General features: G+C 37.7%; 3 protein-coding genes across 3 annotated transcripts; 2 read left to right on the top strand and 1 right to left on the bottom strand.

The window, feature by feature from the left end:
- Nucleotides 1-798: 798 nt before the first annotated feature.
- On the bottom strand, nucleotides 799-6,078 carry LOC110931929 (KH domain-containing protein HEN4). The gene is made up of 7 exons (XM_022175299.2): nucleotides 5,351-6,078; nucleotides 4,372-4,917; nucleotides 4,015-4,287; nucleotides 3,028-3,240; nucleotides 2,860-2,945; nucleotides 1,931-2,042; nucleotides 799-1,164 (listed from the first exon to the last, which is right to left on the bottom strand). The coding sequence occupies exons 1-7, from the start codon at nucleotides 6,032-6,034 to the stop codon at nucleotides 1,027-1,029; spliced, it is 2,052 nt and encodes a 683-aa protein (XP_022030991.1). The 5' UTR covers nucleotides 6,035-6,078; the 3' UTR covers nucleotides 799-1,026.
- A 4,360-nt stretch (nucleotides 6,079-10,438) lies between these two features.
- On the top strand, nucleotides 10,439-12,940 carry LOC110927929 (protein FAR-RED IMPAIRED RESPONSE 1-like). Its single transcript, XM_022171243.2, has 3 exons — nucleotides 10,439-11,717; nucleotides 11,793-12,233; nucleotides 12,331-12,940. The coding sequence occupies exons 1-3, from the start codon at nucleotides 10,964-10,966 to the stop codon at nucleotides 12,375-12,377; spliced, it is 1,242 nt and encodes a 413-aa protein (XP_022026935.1). The 5' UTR covers nucleotides 10,439-10,963; the 3' UTR covers nucleotides 12,378-12,940.
- Nucleotides 12,941-14,512: 1,572 nt separating this feature from the next.
- Nucleotides 14,513-20,413, top strand: LOC110931928 (probable pre-mRNA-splicing factor ATP-dependent RNA helicase DEAH5). Its single transcript, XM_022175297.1, has 5 exons — nucleotides 14,513-14,671; nucleotides 16,497-16,762; nucleotides 19,458-19,614; nucleotides 19,718-19,813; nucleotides 19,946-20,413. The coding sequence occupies exons 1-5, from the start codon at nucleotides 14,513-14,515 to the stop codon at nucleotides 20,411-20,413; spliced, it is 1,146 nt and encodes a 381-aa protein (XP_022030989.1).
- Nucleotides 20,414-21,016: the final 603 nt, after the last annotated feature.

The following is a 21,016-nucleotide window of genomic DNA, read 5'->3' as shown; positions in this document are numbered from 1 at the left end:
TGCGTGTGTGGTTCAACGTTTTTGTGTCTATTTTTTTTCCATGTAACAAGTTCGTCGCAACGCGTTTGTCCTAAATCGACATAGTTATTTTTTTCATGTTATATGTTTCGTTATTATATTTCCGCATTAATACGCCGCAACTTCAGTGTTGGTGGCCGCTACCAGCGGTGTGGCATTGATGTTATTTGGCATAGTTTTAGGCCCCCGCCACAACACGGGGGTGCTTAATTCTAGTTAATATATAATATATAATATGTTTGTTTGAAAATATGTTGTGTTTATGATTTTTGTTTTTTACATTTACATGTGCATATACTTACTCTATATTTTATATACACATGTATATGTTTGTAGAAATAGATTTGAGATGGGAGAGAGAATTCAAGTGAGTTATGCAATTCACGAATTGAACTCATATATACGAGTGAACTCAAATGATGATCACTAAATAATCAAGAACCAAGAACCAACGAGACCACATTTTTAACATTTAATTATAAAACAGGAAGAATTCTATTCAATCTAATAACAGTAACCAAACCCTATTGGTTCACCTGCCGCAGTCCTATTGGTTCACACCATGATGACCAAGTACCCATCTAGAGAGTACTAATAGTTGAATTTCATAATAATAAAATTTATATATAATAAAAGCTAAACTAGTGTTCATTCAGTTTAGATTTTATTATATATAAATTATATATAAATTGACAATTGACAATGACAATAATGAAAATTTACCAACATTTGTAACAACCATTAAATTGATATGAATATAGATTAAGAAATATATAAAAATAAATAAATAAATATTTTTTTCATCCTAAATAAAAAAAATGTAGAGAAAATAAACCAATCATCAATATCACCTTCACGAGAAGGATCACATAACCAACCACCAATCATTTTTTTGGTTCAAGATGATTAATGCTATACATTCTTAGCATCAAAAGGAGGCTCAAAACTCATCAAGTATTTAAAAGCATTAATGAATTCAAGCTCGTAATTACAATCTTGCCCTTCATGTCAATGTTGGTCTGCAAGCATGAATGCTTGAAGGAGGCTCTGAGCTGACTGTGTTTGATCAGGGGTACCTGAGATGACAATTACATAGTCGCCATTTCTTGAACCGGGTTCATGAACCACAACTTTTGCACCAGAAATCTGGAATCATACACCAAAAAGGTCAAAGTTGAAGGGTATTTTGGACTTTTTAAGCAATAAAACAGTCTTATTAGTTTCAAACCAACATCTAAGCGTAAAAGTAGGGGTGGGGTATTCACGGTTCGGTTTCGAAGGTTTTTACGTAAAACTGTGAGCCAAACCATTAGTAACGCTTTTTTATCGTTGAAAATTGAAACCGAACCCATAAAAATAAAAAACCCAAGCCGATTTAATCAAGTCTTAACATAAAAAACTAGATATATCTTATATGAAATATTTAAAAAATTAGAATATAATTAAATCTTACGGTTCGGTCTGGCTTTATACTTTATACGGTCGGTTTTCGACATAAACCGCAAACCAACCCGTTCATTAAAGTTTGAAAATTTTGAAACCAACTGACCGAAAGTTTGGAAAAAAACTGACTGTGAAACTGAACCGATGACTGATTTGGGCGGTTTCCCAAACAGTGAACACCCGTAGGTAAAACAAAGCCTATTTACCCCATCTTTTAAGCTAATATAACAAAATGTGTTTGTACTTCCACAAAAATGTTGCTTAAAGGTTTAAAATAAAAAGAGAGGCGATCCGAGGCGCTAAGGTTCTAAATTTGACCAATTTTGACCCAGAAGTACACGAGGCACCCTAAATTTGACCAATTTTGACCGAAAATACATGAGGCACTGCCTCAAGCCCCTGATAATACATAACTTTGTTTGTGTAAAGGAGATTAATAACTCGGGTAAACAAAAACGAAATTAGGTACCTGTATTAAACGAGTCAGATTGCTTCCATTCTCCCCATAAACGCACCCGATGTCATTCTCAGGAACCATAATTTCAACAGTTGTATTTGTGATGATAGCAGATCTACCACCTCTGCAAAGTGTTTTTTTATGATAAGTTATGACATGACACGGATATACAACATAACGAAATTCACAAAATTAGCCTTCTCGACAACAAAATGAAAATTTTTTTTCTTAATACCAATTTTGCAATGACACGTGACGTCCTTATGCGCTGGGCAACGCAAAATGGCCATCTTGACAAGTTAGTTGGTCAACAGGGCTAATTAGTAATTTCATGATTTTCCCTAAACTATAATAAAAATAACTAGGGTCGTAGTTACCCGCGTGTTGCGTAGGGACGCGGTTAGAATTTAGAACGTATAGCACACCATGACAACAGATAAATAAATTTGTAAAACTAAATAAAATGATATCTAAATGTGTTATGTTATTTGCGTCGTAACTCAGCTCTAGACATCCAAATAATAAAAAAAAAGGTAAAACAATATATAGTAAATAACAAAGGTAAACGATAGAAACTCAGTCGGTTTCGGTACGCTCTTTATAGCAAAAAAAAAAGAAAAGTCAAAAAATATGTTCAAAAGAATATCGGCGTGTTCGTTAAAAAAAAAAACCTTCGCCACACTCGTTAAAACAAAGAAAAAGAAAAGTTAAAAAATATTTCTAAAACCGGTATTAACGTGTTCGTTAAAAAAACTATTTAGGGGTAGAAAAGTAATTTGGTTGAAGTAAAAGAAAAAAAATACAATAATAAAACTACATGGGTTACAAATGAAAAAATTTACACTAAATGACGAAATAAACTAAAGGACAAAAGAACACTATTCATCTTCTTATAATTTATATAGAGATAATTTCAAAAAATAATATCCAGGTGGACAAACCTGCCAAGTTCAATGCCACTGCCACCTTTACCAGAAGTCGATCCTCTATCAACATCGTGTCCGTTCATCGTATTTCTAGCTCCTGCCTGCAAATAATACAGAGGGATACATGATATATAAGAAACAATAAAAATAAAATAAACTACAAAAAAAAAAAAAAAAAATTACCTGAGATTGCCATGGCCCAGATGATGAAGAATGATCTACATTATTGGACAGTCTGAGGTTATCCATACTTTGCGTTAAGGAAGAATGCGATTCGAAAGTGGGTTGACCGATTGTTCGCCTGTGAGTTTTATTGCGGCTAGTGAAGAGGTGGTTTCGCAGCCTGGTAGTGACACTATACAAAGCATCCCGTACGTTTACAAACTCTCCTTTCATCTAACCAATGAAAAGTTCAATTATTTTATTTAACTTAAAGTTGGAAAATTCCGAGATAGTTGAATATACAAGTGTTAATTTCAACCCATTTACGTATCAACGGGTCAATTCGGGTCGGGTCAAATAGGTTGAACAAGTGTTAATTTCAACCCATTGAAAGTCGCCTAACAGGTGGAACGAGCTGAAAGACACCTTACCATTTTCAACCCATTTGGTTATGTTTCATCTGTAACGGGTCAAATGGGCCAAACAGGTTGAAAGATATCAAAGTGTACTTTTAATGCAAAAACCTCCTAAATCACATTATATAAAAAATTAGATTATTATTCATAAGATATAACTTTTGTAAAACTATTTGACACTAATTATTTATCAATAATTTGGACAAAATTTGGTTGACCTGCTTTGACCTACTAAGAAATGCGATAATTTCATCATATATCTCCTTCAAAAAATTACAATATCAAATATACCCATTTTCAAATTTATTACATTTATACCCTTCTATGAAAACTTGCATTAGGATACGAGTATTTGGAGTGTAACAGGAAACAAAGGGTATAATGGTCATATTATAAATCATATTTAGTGAAACGGGTGAATATGAAATTTTAACTATTTTGAGCGCTATACTAGAAAATAATTTTATTTGTTTGGTAAGTTTGACATTATGCAAGTCTTTTGAGGGGTTTATACGAAGCTGACCCGTACAAAAATACCCATTTGACTAGTTAACCGGCCCGACCCGTCAGACCAGAAACACAAATATCTCACCAAAACTACTTCGTCAGTCTCTGAAGCACATCCCGGGAAGTTGTTGCCACTAACGATCCTTATAAAAGCACCCGTAACTTTCCTCATATCCTCCATTACGGAACCACCTTTGCCCAACAGACAACCCGTTTGGTAATTCGGAATCACAAGTTTAGCACAAACAGATGTTCCTGATGATGGTGAGTCTGGCCCCTTTGCATACACCATCTCCACACACCTACCGAAAACAAGAATCACAGCGTTTTGTGCAGCTGAGTTCTGTGACTCTGGGCTCTACAACATAACAATTTAATATATCATTATAAAAATTAAAAAAAAAAATTATTTATACGCGATAATGGATTCCGACTAACGAACCTCGTTCGCGGTTATAGTGATTAGCCTATCATCAACACCAGGTACCGGATACGCGATGCTTATAGAAGCACCTGTTTGATTTTCAAATGCACGAACGATTGTCCCTCCATTGCCTATCACACCGGCTACAAGATCACCGGAACAAAGCATTCTAAAAGCTATTATTTGCTGATTCTGAAAACTTCTAGTTGAAGACGTTTCACCGCCTAATTGTCCAAAACCCCGACCTCCCGAAGCGTAATTACCAGAGATGGTTGGTGCGGGTTCTTGGACTAGAGGGAAATGATCCATGTGCCTGTTTGGCAATAATGGATTGAACCCGTTTTGAGGTCTTGCTGAAGAAAAATGATCCACATGCCTGTTTGGCAACATGGGGTTGAACCCATTGTGCGGCCTCGCTTGAGGGTAACGATCCATGTGCCCATTTTGCAACCTGTTGTCGGGTTTACCAAAAGCCACCCTTGCTTTGTCTGGAGGAGGACAATCTTGAACCCGACGAGCAACGGCAATAAGCGCCCTTTTAACCGCTACAACACGACCCTCAATCTACAACAAAAAAACAACATGCAACATCAAACCCACTGGTTGTGAAATTTTATCAAACATTTGGTATGCAATAATTAAACAGCAGCTAAAAAGTAAAAACATGATCAAATTGACCAGAAACATTGGCATTGAATTCAAATCTACTGGTTGCGACATTTTATCAAACACTTTGTGTGCAATGAAAAACGAAAGTTGAAAACATGATCAAACTGACCCTCCCTACTGGTTGTGACATTTAATCAAACACTTGGAATGCAATAAAAAAACAGTTAAAATCGCGATCAAACCGATCAAAAACATTACCATTAAATTCAAACCTACTCATTGCAACATTTCATCAAACACTTGGTACGCAACAAGAAACAACACCCAGAAACATAAAACTCAAACAGATGAAAACAATTTCAACATACTAACACACAATCATACTAACCTCAATCATTTCATCGACGGATTTCGCGCAACCGGGCAATCTTTCTTGACTTAAAACCCTAATATTACACCCAGTATCCCTCTTAATCTTCTCCACAACTTTCCCACCTTTCCCAATCACACACCCAACAACCATCTTATTCATCAACAACTTACAAGACACTACACCCCCAGGCGCATTATAGCACCCATCACTTTCAGCAGCAACACTTAAAATCCTCTCAAAAACCCTAACCAACGCCTCTTGTGCATCCGAAACCTCAGTATACTCATTATTATTACTATAAGTTTCCTCATCACATTCTTCATCAAACGACATCGTTTTGGTTATTAAAGAATCCGCCATGACGTTTATGATACGATACTCCGATCCCTGCGGCGCGTGATCGATACGTATCTTGGCTGAAGTGGCGTTTTGCAGGTGTTTGATAACAGAACCGGATTTACCGATGACGCCGCCAATGCGGGAGGAGTGGCATAACAGGCGGAAGCAGGTGGCGGCAGTGGTGGTGGTGGTGGGTGTGAGTGGTGGTGGGTGTTGGGGTTGGGGTTGGTGGGGCGTGGGGATGGTGGGGGTGGGGTTAAGGGTGGTGGTGGGGGGTTCGGGTGGTGTTGGGGGTGGTGGGTTGGCAGTGGTGGTGGCGGCGGTGTAGAGTGGAAGCGAGTTGAACGGAGCTCCGGCCATCTTCTCCGGCGAGGGTTGAGGGCTGGGTCAAATGTTGTTTGACCTATATTTATTTAAGAAATGGTCAAATGGATGGTCAAATTGTTTTCAAAGACGTGTGTGAATAATTAGAGAAAGACATGGATAAATTTAAGTAAAAAGTTATGATAATTTTAATCTTTTACTTGAAAGATATGGAGAAATTTAAGTAAAAAGTAATGATAATTTTATTTTTTACTTTTTTGAATATTAAAGCGGGACAAAATGGTTGGCTCTTGGATGATACGATGGTTTGGCTTGAGAGCTTAGTAGAAGAGATTTGATAAGTGAAATCAGAGCGGGTTGAATAATTCGGGTAGTTGACGGGTTACAGTTACTATTGTAAAAGTTCTTTATTGGCGGGTAAGTAGGGAAGATGAAAACGATCAAAAGTGGGTACTTGTGGGGGAGATGGAGACGATCAAAATTGGGTACTCATGAGGAGTCATGCTAGTGAACGATGGTTTTGTAAGTTGTGAGAATACATTGTAAGTTTCGCTCTAGTTTCAATTTGAGTAATGGTTGTCAGTGACGGGAAATGGAAGTGGTTGTGGAAGAAGAGAATTTTCACTGGTGAATAGGTACAAGAAACTTGCCTGGGTGAAAAATGGTTAATGCACACTAGAATGATCGAGCGTCCAACTTTAACAAAGTAAGGACTTTGTTTCGGGATGTTGTCGTGGACAATAGCGATGCACAAGGTCATGCATGTTTTGGTGTTCGGGAGAATGTGACTAAACAATTTTGAATACCACATCTAGTTAATTGTATTGAAGTGTCTAGGTTTATTTCTTACTCTAGTGACATCAAGCTTTCACTCAGGTCGTTTCAAGCTATAATCTAAAACTCGAGCTCGATTTATGAGTAATTTTTCACGCATAAGCTCGAGCTCGACTCACTAAATGTTTATTAATCATTTGATTTATACGCATACATTGTATATATTTAGATTATTATGTTTAAAATAACATGCGTTATTGAGTTCTTTTATCATACTTTTATAGAAAAATAATATATAATATATAACATGTAGTTATATCATATAAAAAACAGAATAATTATATTTATATAAATGACAAGCTCATTTATGCTCTCAAACCTAACTAGGTTTTAATATGCTGTTATGCAACTCATTTACGTGTTTTGTCATGATAACTCCATTCTATCTCATCATGTAGGGTGAGCAGGTAACCGCATCAATTTAACTATAACCGAATTAACTGACTTAACCAAACTGAACAATCAACCGATGATTCAATTAAGCCATATTGATTAATAAAAAGATGTGGTTCGGTTTCATTTTCGCTAAATTGCGTAATCGAATTAACCGGATCGAATTGATTACACATACATCTATTAAAAATATATAATGTTCTTAATATTTATCTCCATTGCCCATATTATAGGAATAAAGGCAACCAAATAAACTATGATGTTGTCTAAAACTTAACAGATACTACATAACCAAATTGGAGTGCAAGGTTGTTTGTGTAAGTCCAAATTAGGGTGCAAAAATGTGTCAAACAAAAATGTGTCAAACAAAAGCTATGAGTTAAAACAAATTGTTTTTAATTTATTTTCATGAAGCTACCTAATATAAATTCTTAATTAATAAAAAAAGGAATTAAACTGTTAAATTTCAGAAACACCTATAATTCATGAAAACTATGATGAGAGATTTTCTAGACATGTTTCAAGAGCTTTTGTAACCAGCTCATAAAGATCGCAACTCGCAAGTGTAGACTAGAAGCAACTAGGGATAGAAATTACGTACAAATACCGGGACTAACCGTACATATACAGTATTCTGTTTTGAATTCAGCTCAATTTCAGTATCGGTACTATATGGTATGATATGGTGTGGTTCAGGACTTTAACAATACCGTACCATACTGATACTGACTTAACATATAATGTACGATATTCGGTTTTGGTTTTAACTAACTTTCAGTATTGGTACTATGCAGTATGGTACACCGACCTCATCTCTAGCATTAGTAATACCTTTTGAAAGAGTTTGGACTGTATCCCACATCGCCCTTGCAATATGTTTTAAAACAAATGTCACTTATTTAATGTCACTTACATAAAGAATCCCACATTAGGTCTTTAACAAAACTTTCAAACAAATTCTTACAAAAAGAAAGGCTCATTGACTGAAAGTGGAAATCAGGTGCAATAGTTAATTTTTCTTAATAACCAAAAAAATGTTTAGCCAAAGTCAAAATTTATATCTACAAATTATTTGTTTTTCAAAAAGGTTTTTACTACAAATTATTTGTTAAAAATGTTTTTTACTACAAATTATTTGTTTTTGACCAAATAATTGAAAAGGAAAACATATGTAGTAATCTCTAGAGCTTAAAAGAAATTACGGAAATGAATTAATGATTTGTATGTTTTGTGTGAAATTCTTGAAATAGTTACCAAAATATCAAACCTCTTGGAATGAATTAAACACTACCTAATTATTTTTTGTGGGACACAAACCCACCCTACTAATTTAGTGGAGAATAACAACTAATACCACTATGCCAAAGCCCATCGGCAACACTATGGACACTGTTTTATATATGTATTTTAAAATTTATTATTATTATCATAACAGTTTTCACATGCATTTTTTTTCTTCTGAAAACAAATTCTTGAACACAACCATCAACCACCCTAAACTATTTTGTTTGCTTTTCCATACATTAGCTTGTTTTTTTATCGACAAATATTATTCATACACTAGCAAGATGCTAGAGCCAATCAAAATGAGATGAGGTTACAAAATAAAGTGCACTTAAACGTGCAAATCTTAAAGATACATTTCCGCCCTAAGTTTGAGCCAACGAGACGTCATCCCTTGGTTTATGTTTCTTTGTGGCAAATATAACTTCATGTCTTGAGATTTTCATACATAGTTGTTTCTTAAACATCAAAAAACTCATTGTATTTTCAATGGCACGTAAAGGAATCTAGGATGTTATTATAGATTCATACCCTTTAAAATCGTCTAATCGGGCCATCACCAAAGGTAACCTTGGAAAATCGCAGTCACTCTCATGACTAGTCTTGCTCCACTTATGCACCATAAGTGTGACAACCCATAGTTCCGAGGTAAAAACCGTTCATTCTTTTCGATTACTTTCGTTACGTTTTTTGTGCTTACCACACCATACCGTATTTGATCTATTATGTAATACATTAATTTAGTATTTTTGGTTATGTAATACATTAACTTATTATTAGTGAGTATAGTATTAAGTGTTTAAAAAAAATAATAATACAAATCAAAGAAAATCGCTGCCACCTTTTTTCTCCTCTCCTTTACTTGCGTGTTGTTTTGGCAGCCCCAAACTCACAAATGGCTCAAGCCCATTTTGGAACCAACAGACCCAGCCCACCACCCATTATCAGCCCACCTCCAAACCGCCACACTCCATGGCATGATTATTATACATGTGTGGCATGTGCATCTCATAACAAACCCTAACCTCCTAAAAACCCACCAGGCGACATCGTGCATTTGTTTCTTCTCAACAAGGGCCAAGACTCCCTCCTTAATTCGCTTCAAGACCAGTGGCGGATCCAGAAATTTTTTTCATGGGGTGCGGATATTTATAGGGTTGGTTGTCTATCGCTATAGAATATATTTTTTCCGGTTCAGGTCGGGTCATATAATAAAATATAATCAAATTAAATATTATATAATAAATAAAGTATGCCAAACATTATTACAAATGGAAATCTAAGAAACCTAAAGTTGTTTTTATCCGGGTTTCTAAGTTTTGAAATCTAACCATAACATCATGTAGCAAGACAATCCTAAGGGAGGGCGGTATGGTTGCGGGGACCAAGCTCGGGGAATGGTTTCACCGATCGGTGAACCACCCCTAATGTTTGAGTTAGGGTGTTTGAGTAGTAGAGAGGGAGAGAAATCGGTGACTATTCACCGAAGGTAGAGAAGGAGTGATGGAGGAGAGAGAGAGGAGAGAAGAACCAATCAAATTTTTTTTATTTTTTAATTGAGTAGGTGTTTGAACCATACCTAGTGTTTGAGTAGAAAATGGGGAGTGAAGGGGGGGTTGACATGGCTTTATATCATTGGGTAGAGAAAACTCAAACACCCTAACTCAAACAAACCATACCGCCTACCCTAACCATGTCTTTTTTAATATAATAACTACAACTATTACTAGTATTTAACGAATATAATGGAATTTTAATTTAATATATATGGTTGGTTTTATTTTACTGAAATACCCTTTTAAAGATCACATAATTACATAATAAAAACTATTACCTATGTTATTTGAAATTTTAGAAAATAATAGAATAAATGTTATAAAATAATTAGCAATTAATAGAATAAATCTTATAAAATAATAAGCCACTAAATCAAATAAAGTGTTAGCCACATAAAATAATATGCGAAGCCTTTGGGCGAGAGATTGAAAAGCCTCTATGCATGGGGTATTCGAACCGGAGATGTGTAGGTTCTAGACAAACGACTTACCCCGGTGATCTAACACCTTCAAAAAAAAATGTTAAAACAAAATAAAACAAGGGTCCTAATAAATCCACATGGTATCGTCTTATTCTAACATGGTTTATACGGGTCGTATAAGGTTATACGACCCGTATAGAATAAAGTGAACCGACAAAGGTTGTGCCCTCGTCACCAAACGCACCATCTACGATAAACAGGGTAGCGGTCAGCCGTTAAAAATCTGGCTTACGTGCGATTGTGCCGGCGAGTACAAATCAACAGCCACGGTCAGACGCAGCGGGACCAGGAAAACCGGTTGCAAGTTCCAACTGATCGGGGCATACAAAAAGAGGTTAGGTTATTGGGATCTAAAGGTTGATGAAGCTAAACATAACCACGAACTATTTCTGTATCCAGAGGGTCATACGTCCCTAATGAGGCTGACTCCATCAGAAGAGATGACGGTGGAGCAAATGACGCATCAGAACATAAAACCACGAGACATTCTTGCTGCCATTAAAGAACAGAACCCCCATAATGTCTCAACAAGAAACACCATATACAACGCTCGGGCCAAATTGGGTCGAATGGAACAAGTCGGCGAGACTCCAATGCAGATACTTTTCGACCGGTTGGGGAAGGTTGGGTTTGTTTTTTACCATAGAACATCTCAAAACGGCGAACGGGTCGAGGATGTTTTCTTCATCCACCCGGAGTCGAACTTGTTGTGGCGCGCCTTCCCGCATGTGTTGCTTATAGACGCCACCTACAAGACGAATCGGTACAAAATGCCGCTAGTCCAGATTATCGGCGTTACATCCACGTTGATGTCGTTTTGCATTGCTCATGCATTCGTAAGCAACGAGAAACAGGAAAACTTCACATGGGTTCTACAGAGGTTGAAACACTCATTAGACAATGTTATGAAACCCCGTGTAATAGTAACGGATAGAGATCGCGCCCTAATGAACGCATGTGCAACCGTGTTTCCCAGGGCTAGACATTCATTGTGTAGGTGGCACATACAGCAAAACATCTTCAAACATTGCAGGAAAAGCTTTAAAACAGATGATAAATGGGAAAGGTTTCTTTACAAGTGGGGCGAGCTAATTAACTCAACGACCGATCATGACTACAACTACTGGTACGAGCGAATACGATCAAACTTGCCACGCAAAAAAACCGACGGTAAGTTTTATATAATTTTTGTTTAATAATCGTATTTATTTGACTTGTCTTAACTGCACTTGACTTTGATTACAGAGATTATGAACTATTTGGATTCAATCTGGTTACAACCATATAGAGACCGATTTGTTTCGTTCTGGAGCGACCAACATCTGAACTTCGGTCAACGTACAACGAACAGGGCAGAGGGTCAACATGCCCTTTTGAAGCAGTACCTAGGCGACTCTAATTACACCCTGGAGAAAGTGGTACCACTTATCGATAAGCTCATAAGAAACCAGGTGACAGAAATCAAAGGCAGCATTGAAACAAGCAGGAGCCGAACATTGGGTCATCATAACAAACCAATATTTAATCTCCTACTAAAGAAGGTTTCACATGCCTGCCTAGAGTTGATATCAGACGAAGTAAATGAAATAGAAAAATTAATGTTATATAACCGTACATGCGCGTGCCGTTTGTATACAAGTTGTGGGTTGCCATGCGCGTGTCGGTTGGAACCGTATACAACGAATGGTAATACATTATTCGACCAACCACATTTTATAATCATAGCCTTTCATCACGCAAAATCTTATTGACGTTTTATGTTGTTTGTTGATATGTTTCTTAGGTGAAATGATCCCGTTGGAGTTGATAGGCCCTTTTGGAGAAAGTTAAATTTGGACTCCATAGTGGAACCGAGCAAGGTTGACTCTTTCGACTTAGACGGAGAATTTGCGCTTCTCAAACAACATTTAAGTGCTCAGCCAAGAGAACTCAAGAAAACCTTGATTCAAAAGATGAAGGAGTTGGTACAACTCAATAAGACGAAGCTTAAACAACCAGTTGTGCAAAAAAACACACGGGGTCATCCAACTTTAAAAGCTCAGCAACAAAGGAAGGATTATTCGTTTACGGAGCCTTCTAGACACAACTTTTTTACAACGCAGGACCAGTATAGTGATTCACAAGATGGGTTTGGCACACAAGAGTCAACGATCGAACCTGCCAGGCACAGCTCGTTTGTCGAGTCACAAAGTTATTGTACTGAAACACCTATGTTCTTCGGCGAGATTGTGAAAGGCCCTAAGAATTCGAAAATGAAAAACAAGGTCGCAAAATCAAAGGAAGAGCCACCAGACTTACCTTTGCTGCCTGTCGGACAAGTTAATATGTTCTTGCACTTCAAAAAGTACATTCCACCGTGCTTCTATCCACACCTCAGTCACATACAAAATGTGTAGGGTGATGGTAATTGTGGGTTTCGATCTATAGCGGTCGGCTTATCGCTTAAAGAGTGGGAGTGGCCGTTCATACGGCAGCATCTTCATGACGAGTGCAACCGGTTCCACGAATTTTGGAAAAACATAAATGAAGTTCAGTATCAACAAGTTCTGGAATCATTAGTTTGGTCCGACCATATAGACGTAGCACCTCGTATAACTTTTGAATATTCAAACATTATACGATCGTATACACTTTATACGACCGTATACACTTTATACAACCGTATACACTTTATACAACCGTATACACTTTATACGACCGTATACACTTGAATAATTAAAGGTTTTACGATCGTATACATTATATACGCTCGTATAACTTTTGAATATTCAAACATTATACGATCGTATAATTATATACGGTTGTATACCTGTTTGAATATCCAAACATTATACGAACATATATTTTATATACGGTCGTATACTTGTTGAATTTTCAAACATTGTACGAGCGTATATGATATGTACAATACGTTCGTATACAAGAACAGTATTCGTATAATACGTTAACGATAATCGTATAGTGATTGCTAAGTTGTAATTGTTATTTGTTACAGACGATATGGCTGAGTCATCAGCAGCTGGTGCGGCCCGTAGAAGTCGAGGTCAGGGTCAGGGTCAGGGTCAGGGCCGTGGACGTGGACGCGGACGGGGACGTGGACGTGGACAGGAGGAGGAGGTTGTGCCCGATTTTACTGAGACGGGGCAGTTTCTTAGAGATATCCCCCGAGGTACGGTTGCCAATAGGGTTTTGGGCAAATTACGGGAGATGGTGCTGGATGCGCCTCGGACCATAGATTTTCAGTTTTTGACCGATATTGGAGCGACCGGTCGGGTCCGGGAGCTCATGCCAGCTAACTCCCCGTGGGACCGCTTATTTGATGTCGCCGCAGAGTGGGCCCACAGGGATATTACTTTAGAGTTTTTATCTACCTTTTCATTTACGGACACCCGGGGTGGGGGTTTTCATCATTTTTTGACGACAGAGGCCGTAGCTTTTACTATTTGCGGCAAGACTCAGAGGATGACACTTCCTCAGTTCGTTGTTGCCTTAGGTCTGTACTCACAGGAGGACTCAAGGTCCCGCGCATTTTTTGATGCGCCAGTCAGCACATCCACTGACGTGTTGTGGCCGTATTGGCGCACTATTGGGTTCTGGGAGTTCGCGAAAGCGAGTCAGCGATCCTCGAAGGCACGGGCGACTGATCTTTACGACCCGTTACACCGATACCTACATCGGTGTATCGCCGTGACGATCTCCGGTTGTCATGATAGCAGGGAATGGGTCACCCAAAATGACCTATTCTTCTTGCACGACTTACTTACCGGCGGGAGGGCCAACTTGGCGTACAACTGGCCGCATATCTCGCCGAGTACGCTTTTAAGCGACCCTCTTCCCACATCAGCTGTGGGGCCTTCGTCACCCGTCTGGCGAAGGGTTTCTTTCGCCTCCTGTCCCCGCAGGTGGCAAGTGATATGACCCTGACACGCCAGCTTGACAGGGTTGGGAGGGACACAGCCCTATCGATGGGTTTGGCTCGCGAGGTCGAGAGAGGGCAGCTGGTTTGGGCTTACGGTGTGGGTGAGGGACCCCGTGGAGAGGGTGGTGATGAGGAGGGAGACGATGGAGAGGGAGGCGAGGGCGAGGGAGATGGAGACGACGGAGAGGGAGGCGACGGAGAGGGGGTGATGTGCTAAAAGTGGTCTAATTAAACTAACTAAATTAAACACTAAACTAGACTCTCTAAGTTTTAAATTTATAACTAAGACTCTCTAAACCTAGACCACACAACCGGCAAGTGTACCGGTCAATGCAGCATAGCCTAAGTAAGTCCGAGTATCGAACCCACGAGACTCTCTAATTACGTTGACTAGACTCGACTAACTTAACTGACCTAACTGAATTACTTGTTTTTATTGTTTTGGGGGGGTTTTCTAACAATCCTAAAATTGCAATTAAATTTAAACTAATTAACTAAACTAACTAAGACGCGACTTAGACGAAGATTGTGACCAGAGATGACGAATAACTACCTAGGTTGGAATCCTATTTAACTAGGAATGGATTTCTATTCGAAACTAAAGTGGTATGGAACCGGGATCTTTGTGTGCTAAACCCTAAGAAATCCCTACTAAGACCTCCCGACCCTTCTCAGGAAGAAACCTGTGAGACTCTACAGGGCTGTTATGACTACCGGTTGGTTAGACTTCCTCTCAGTCCTCTAACTTCTTTAAAAGTGCCTTAATCCGACAATCTACCTCTCAGCGCGAAAGTCTAAGGCAACTATGGATTTTAATTTAGTTTAATAGACACGAATAAGATTAGGGAACTAAGACCGATTTCTCTCAAAACCTAATCCTAGTTATATATCAAACCGAGACCTATTAATAACCTCGAGCCTCTCAGCGACAAGATTAGCAGAATATCAAGTTCTAAATATGCTTTATTTACCGTTTCTAAGGTTATTGGCCAATTCACCCAAAGACTACCTGAACCCGCAAAGACTCGAACAATCAACACAAACCTATCCTATGAAAGACATTCACCAAGGTTCATGTGAAACGAATAAACAATTAATAATCAAAACTAGATACGCATACGCACTAAGTTAAAGATTCCAAAGTTCTTTACTTTTTAAGAAAAACCCATACACACAATAATAAACAAAAAGAAATCCAAACTTTATTAAATATTCATCTTAACCTAGATAGTTCAATAAATTTAGCCAAGAAACATGGTCTCAGAAATAATCAAACAAGGTTTAGAACAAGAATTCATCGAATGAAAACAAAGAAACTAGAAAATAAGAGAAACTGAGTAGCAAAACCCGTTAATCCCTTGCTCTCCAAGCTTCCCGCTTGATGCCGATGATTCCCGCAAAACAAACTTTAGATTTTGTCCCTTGCCTCTTGATCGTCTGATCTTGCGTCCGTGCGCGGCCTTCTATCTGATGTGCGGCTGTATATCTCCCCTAAATTGCGGCTGATCTTCCAACAACTCCTTTATTCTCATATATTAATGCCGCCTCCCAATTCTTCGTTTCTTGATCAATGTCACCGTCCTCTCAAAAGGCCCACCAAATAAATCACTTCACTTGTTGGACATATAACCTCTCACGGCCCAATGGTTAAATGCATGTCCAATATTTTTGGCTAAAAAGCCTTTCATGCCCATCTATAAAATTAGTCCAAAAGATGCACGTGCAAAGTTGATTTGTTTGTCACCTAAGAATTGATTAAACTTGATATCTCTCATCTCTTATTGCTTTACGTCCCCAACAACCACAATGGCGGCCTAGAAAATAGTGGCGAATTTCCTTTGGTCACTGGCGTCTCACTCTGCCCAACTAGCTGGTTATTTCCATATCACTCGTTTTTGCTCCATTTGCATCAGACCTGCCAAAACACCAACTAATGTAATATAACACTAAAGCCAAATAAAAACAAATAAAACTTATACAAAAATTATACAATTTATACGGGACAAATATGTGTATTTTACCCACATCAGGGGGTCGCTCATACTGGCGATAAGGTAGTTGCGGAGGAGTTACGGGGTGATCGCCCGTACGTTCGACGTAACGTGAGACAGCGTGTGATGCCTCCACCGGGGGTGGAGGAGAGACTCGTTCAGGTCGAGTCGGATGTAGCTGCAGTCAGAGGGGATTTAGCTGCAGTGAGAGAGGATGTACGGTGGATGGTCGAGGCGATTGTGGCTATGCATTCTGCCGCGCCCCTACCTCCACGAGCTGGCGCAGCACCACCACCACCACCGTCGTAGCTGCTTGTTGTATTATTATTATTTTTTTTTTGTTATTTTACGTTTGAAACTTTGTAAAAGTTTATCTTTTTTTTTTGTTTTAGATGTAAAACTTTATAAATATTAATCTTATGTTTAGATGTTAACCTGTTTGTTTAATAATTGTTGTCGTAGTTTATCATAATCATATCACATATTTATTGTTTTACATAGTGGAAACTTACTAAACATTATAAATACGTTTAACTAGAAACTCGTAACATAATCCGATATATACAATACTATTTTAAAATTTACAAAACTTATTAAACGGTTTCCCAATTGCAACAAAAAAATTAATTATTCTATACATATTTATCGTTTTACAAAGTGGAAACCTATGAAACATAATAAATACGTTTAACTACAAACTCGTAACATAATGCGATATATAAAACACTATTTTAAAATTTTCAAAATTTATTAAACGGTTTCCGATTGCAACAAAAAATTAACTTTTCTATATATATTTATCATTTTACAAAGAGGAAACTTATTAAACATAATAAATACGTTTAACTACAAACTCGTAACATAATCTGATATATACAACACTATTTTAAAATTTACAAAACTTATTAAACGGTTTCCTGATTTCAACAAAAAATTAAACTTTCTATACGGGCTATACGAGCCGTACAACATTATACGGCCCGTATACAGATTTCAAAACTAAAAACCCTTGTCCAACCTTCGAAACAATATGCAAGTATGTATATGACCCATATATAATATACGTCCCGTATACATATAAAAACAAAAAAAAAAACATTCAACTCATTAAATTCTGTGCATGAACATTCTATATGGCCCGTATAAGTATATACGGCCCGTATATAAATAGGGGTGTGAAAATAAGATTATAGGGGTGTGGAAATAGAAGACCCCTAAAACAAACATCCAAATGTGTAAAGTTTTGAAATACCTAATAAAGTTACTCTGTTAAAGAAAGTCAGAATAGGTCTTTAGCCTTATAGCTAGAATAGGCCACCTAACAATAAAATATAAAATAAATAGGAAAATCTTTATCTTCTTCATATTATCACCGTATAATGCATACAGTTGCCGCTGATCGGAAAAAAAAATCCGGTATGCTTTATCCTTTCTTTCCTTAAATGCTTGGGGTCGGATTTGAAGATTTAAGGGGCGCGACTACAAAATTTTATGGGGGCGCTCAGGATTTTCTTGTACGTATAGCACTAATTATTTTTTTCTCAAGGGGTGCGCCCGCACCCCACCGTACACAGTAGGTCCACCCCTGTTCAAGACTTGACCACATCTCACTCGCTATTAGGTATCGTTATGTTAAGTTTTTGTGGAGTATTTTGTGCATCTATGTGTCGTGTGTATATATATATATATATATATATGCTTGTTATGGTTGTGTTCATGGTGAGGCAATGATTTTAATGGTGTATGTGCTGTTTGAGTACTAGGATTTGCTAAACTAATAAAGTTCTTGGGCAATAATGGATGACATGTAGTCGATTGTGTGGGGTATGTTGGTGATATGTGATCTTTGTTATAATTATGTATAAGATGTTCTAATTTCAAAAAAATAAATTATATGTATATATGTTATGCATGGTTGATGATTTGGTTGATGCGTGATGATGGTGGAAAGATCTTGTAGAGTTCACGATTATAACGATCTTATGTGCAAGTTAAATGGATTTGATTAGTTATATACGAAGCATGCACACATGTTCTTGTTAATAGTGTAGCGTATTATGAATAAGTCGTGCAATAGATCTTATTAACAACGGGTATGGTCTAAAATAAATAGTAGGTTAGGTTGCATGATCGCTAGACACAATATAAGAACCACTAGAACTCGCGTTAGAGTGCTAGAAACTGAAAACATGAATCTGTTCAACAATTACAGCCAACTTCAGTAATGAAAACTGGATTTTCTGGAGTCTAAAACGTGGCATTTCTAAATACGCTTCTAATGGCGCCGGAATCATAATTTTTAGAGGTCGTTTACTATTTTAATGAATTATTACGTTTCAACAATTAAAGCTGCATTTTTCTGCAGATTTTACGTGTTATGTTTTAAGTAATAACTTGGGGAATATTTAGAGTTAGACCATGAAATTTATACTGTAGATGGCCTTAGGTGTCCTGCGAACCTCCAACTGGAATTTCATCAATCGGATAATCGAGGATTTTTAAACGAATTTTTCCGTGAGCTGCAGTAAGAAAGTGACGAATCTGATTGCTTCTTAGTAAATGATTTTTTCATAAATTTTTGTAAAGACATAGACTCTAAAACTTTAACACAAGACCAACTCCTCCGAGGGGCACGTCACATAAAAAGATCGTAATTTTTGCAATCTCGTAAGTACGGTAAACGGACATCCCAAAACAGCCTTTTTTCGGTGAATTGAGTTATGCATGCATATGAGTTTGTAAAGTGTCGAATTTGCTACTTTTAGTGCCCGTACATGCTTAATGATTGTATGAATGGTGTATTGTGCGTCGTAGTATATATTACGAACATGTGCTTAAAAACTACTTGGTAATATATATGTGACAACCTGTATGCATGTTATTTGTTAGATACATGTAGAACTTGCGTGAATCTTAAATCGCTGGAAATATTTAAACAAGAAACCAATAGCTGTTCAACTACCTGACACTCTCTAAGGCGACTGGTCTTAATATTTTCAGAGAACTTTGTGTTACTTACATCAACCTCTTTTCTCTAACTGCTGTCATTTTCCGGGTTGCGGATAAGTCATTTGATATTGTTCTTGATAAGGCAGGATTAGACGCTGTAATGGAGCCCGAGCTTGGCCCTACACTAGGGACTCAATATGTATCAGAGGTCTCTTCGAGTCAATTATGATTACAGTTTGCATATATTTTTTCCATGTCCCTTAAAAAACCGGACGTCACTTATATGATAATATTTGAATAAATATTTGCAGGTGAAAAGAGTTCTGAAAGACGGGGTGCGGTGTCATATCAGAGGCATTAATAAAGTACTGCCCCCTTTTAACATCTCTCGATGCTTCCTTTTGCAGGTCATTAAATTCGTCCTTCTTTCCTCATATCCATTTACTGAAATTAGCGAATAATAAATTAACGAAATGCTTCCCCAACCAGTCCCCGAAATTCAAAGGACTAATATCGGGAACGTCGTTTTGTTACTGAAGTCGCTTAAAGTCGAAAACTTACTGGATTTCGATTTCATGGACCCACCACCACAAGATAAAGTTCTGAACTCGATGCACCAGTTATGGGTTTTGGGTGCATTGAGTAGTGACACAGGGAGTGTAACCGATATTGGTTTGAAGATGGTGGAGTTCCCACTCGATCCACCGTTAGCCAAAATGCTTTTAGTGGGAGAAGAGTTAGAATGTTTGGATGAAGTTGTTACAATCGTCTCGATGCTTTCGGTCCCATCCGTATTTTTCCGACTTAAAGACCAAGCAGAGAAAAGCGAAAGTGATGCCGACAGACGAAAGCATTTGGTGCCTGGATCGGACCATTTAATGTCACTAAACTTATACCAACAGTGGGAAGAAAACAAATGTCTCGGTGACTGGTGTAAGAAACATCATATGCGCTTGAGGGGCTTGAAAAGGTCCATAGTGTTCGAGTTCAACTGCTTGAGATATTAGAAAGGATAAAGATTCGTCTGACCTCGTGCAAAACAGATTAGGATACTGTACGGAAAGCAATCTTTCATACCGTCTAATGTACATGAAAATAAGCACGAAGACGTATTATATCTGAGCCTACTAATTACCAAAAACAAAAATTACGTCGAAACACCAATGGGGTGGTGGTCGATTGGCAAAGGCAAAGCTTAAAAACACATAGGTTGGAAAAGGGAAGGTCTTGATTTCAAGTCCCACAGACGACATGGGATTAAAGAAATTAGTCGTTCAAAAAAAATTACATCGAAACGTAAATAAACTTGAATTTATACCGAAACGTACCTAAAAATAAGTAGGTAAAATTCGATTACAAATTTTTACATAGTTGAATTTAAGGCTTGTTTTCCTAACGTTGCGAAAAGGACAGAGGTGGGAGAGTACGAGAACTTTATGAACGGAATGCCATGCAATCTGCACCTGAGCTCGGCTCTTTCCAGGCTGCGTGACGAAATTACGTGATGTCCCATGATCTTACACTGACGACGACGTCGTCGATAGCATACATGCAGTGTGTGACTTGTGTTGAGGCACGGTGGTTGCTTGATCTGAAGCAGTTCTTTTTCT

This window comes from Helianthus annuus, chromosome 3, assembly GCF_002127325.2.
Source record: "Helianthus annuus cultivar XRQ/B chromosome 3, HanXRQr2.0-SUNRISE, whole genome shotgun sequence".
NCBI lineage: Eukaryota > Viridiplantae > Streptophyta > Magnoliopsida > Asterales > Asteraceae > Helianthus > Helianthus annuus.
This window is presented reverse-complemented; position numbering and strand designations above follow the sequence as displayed.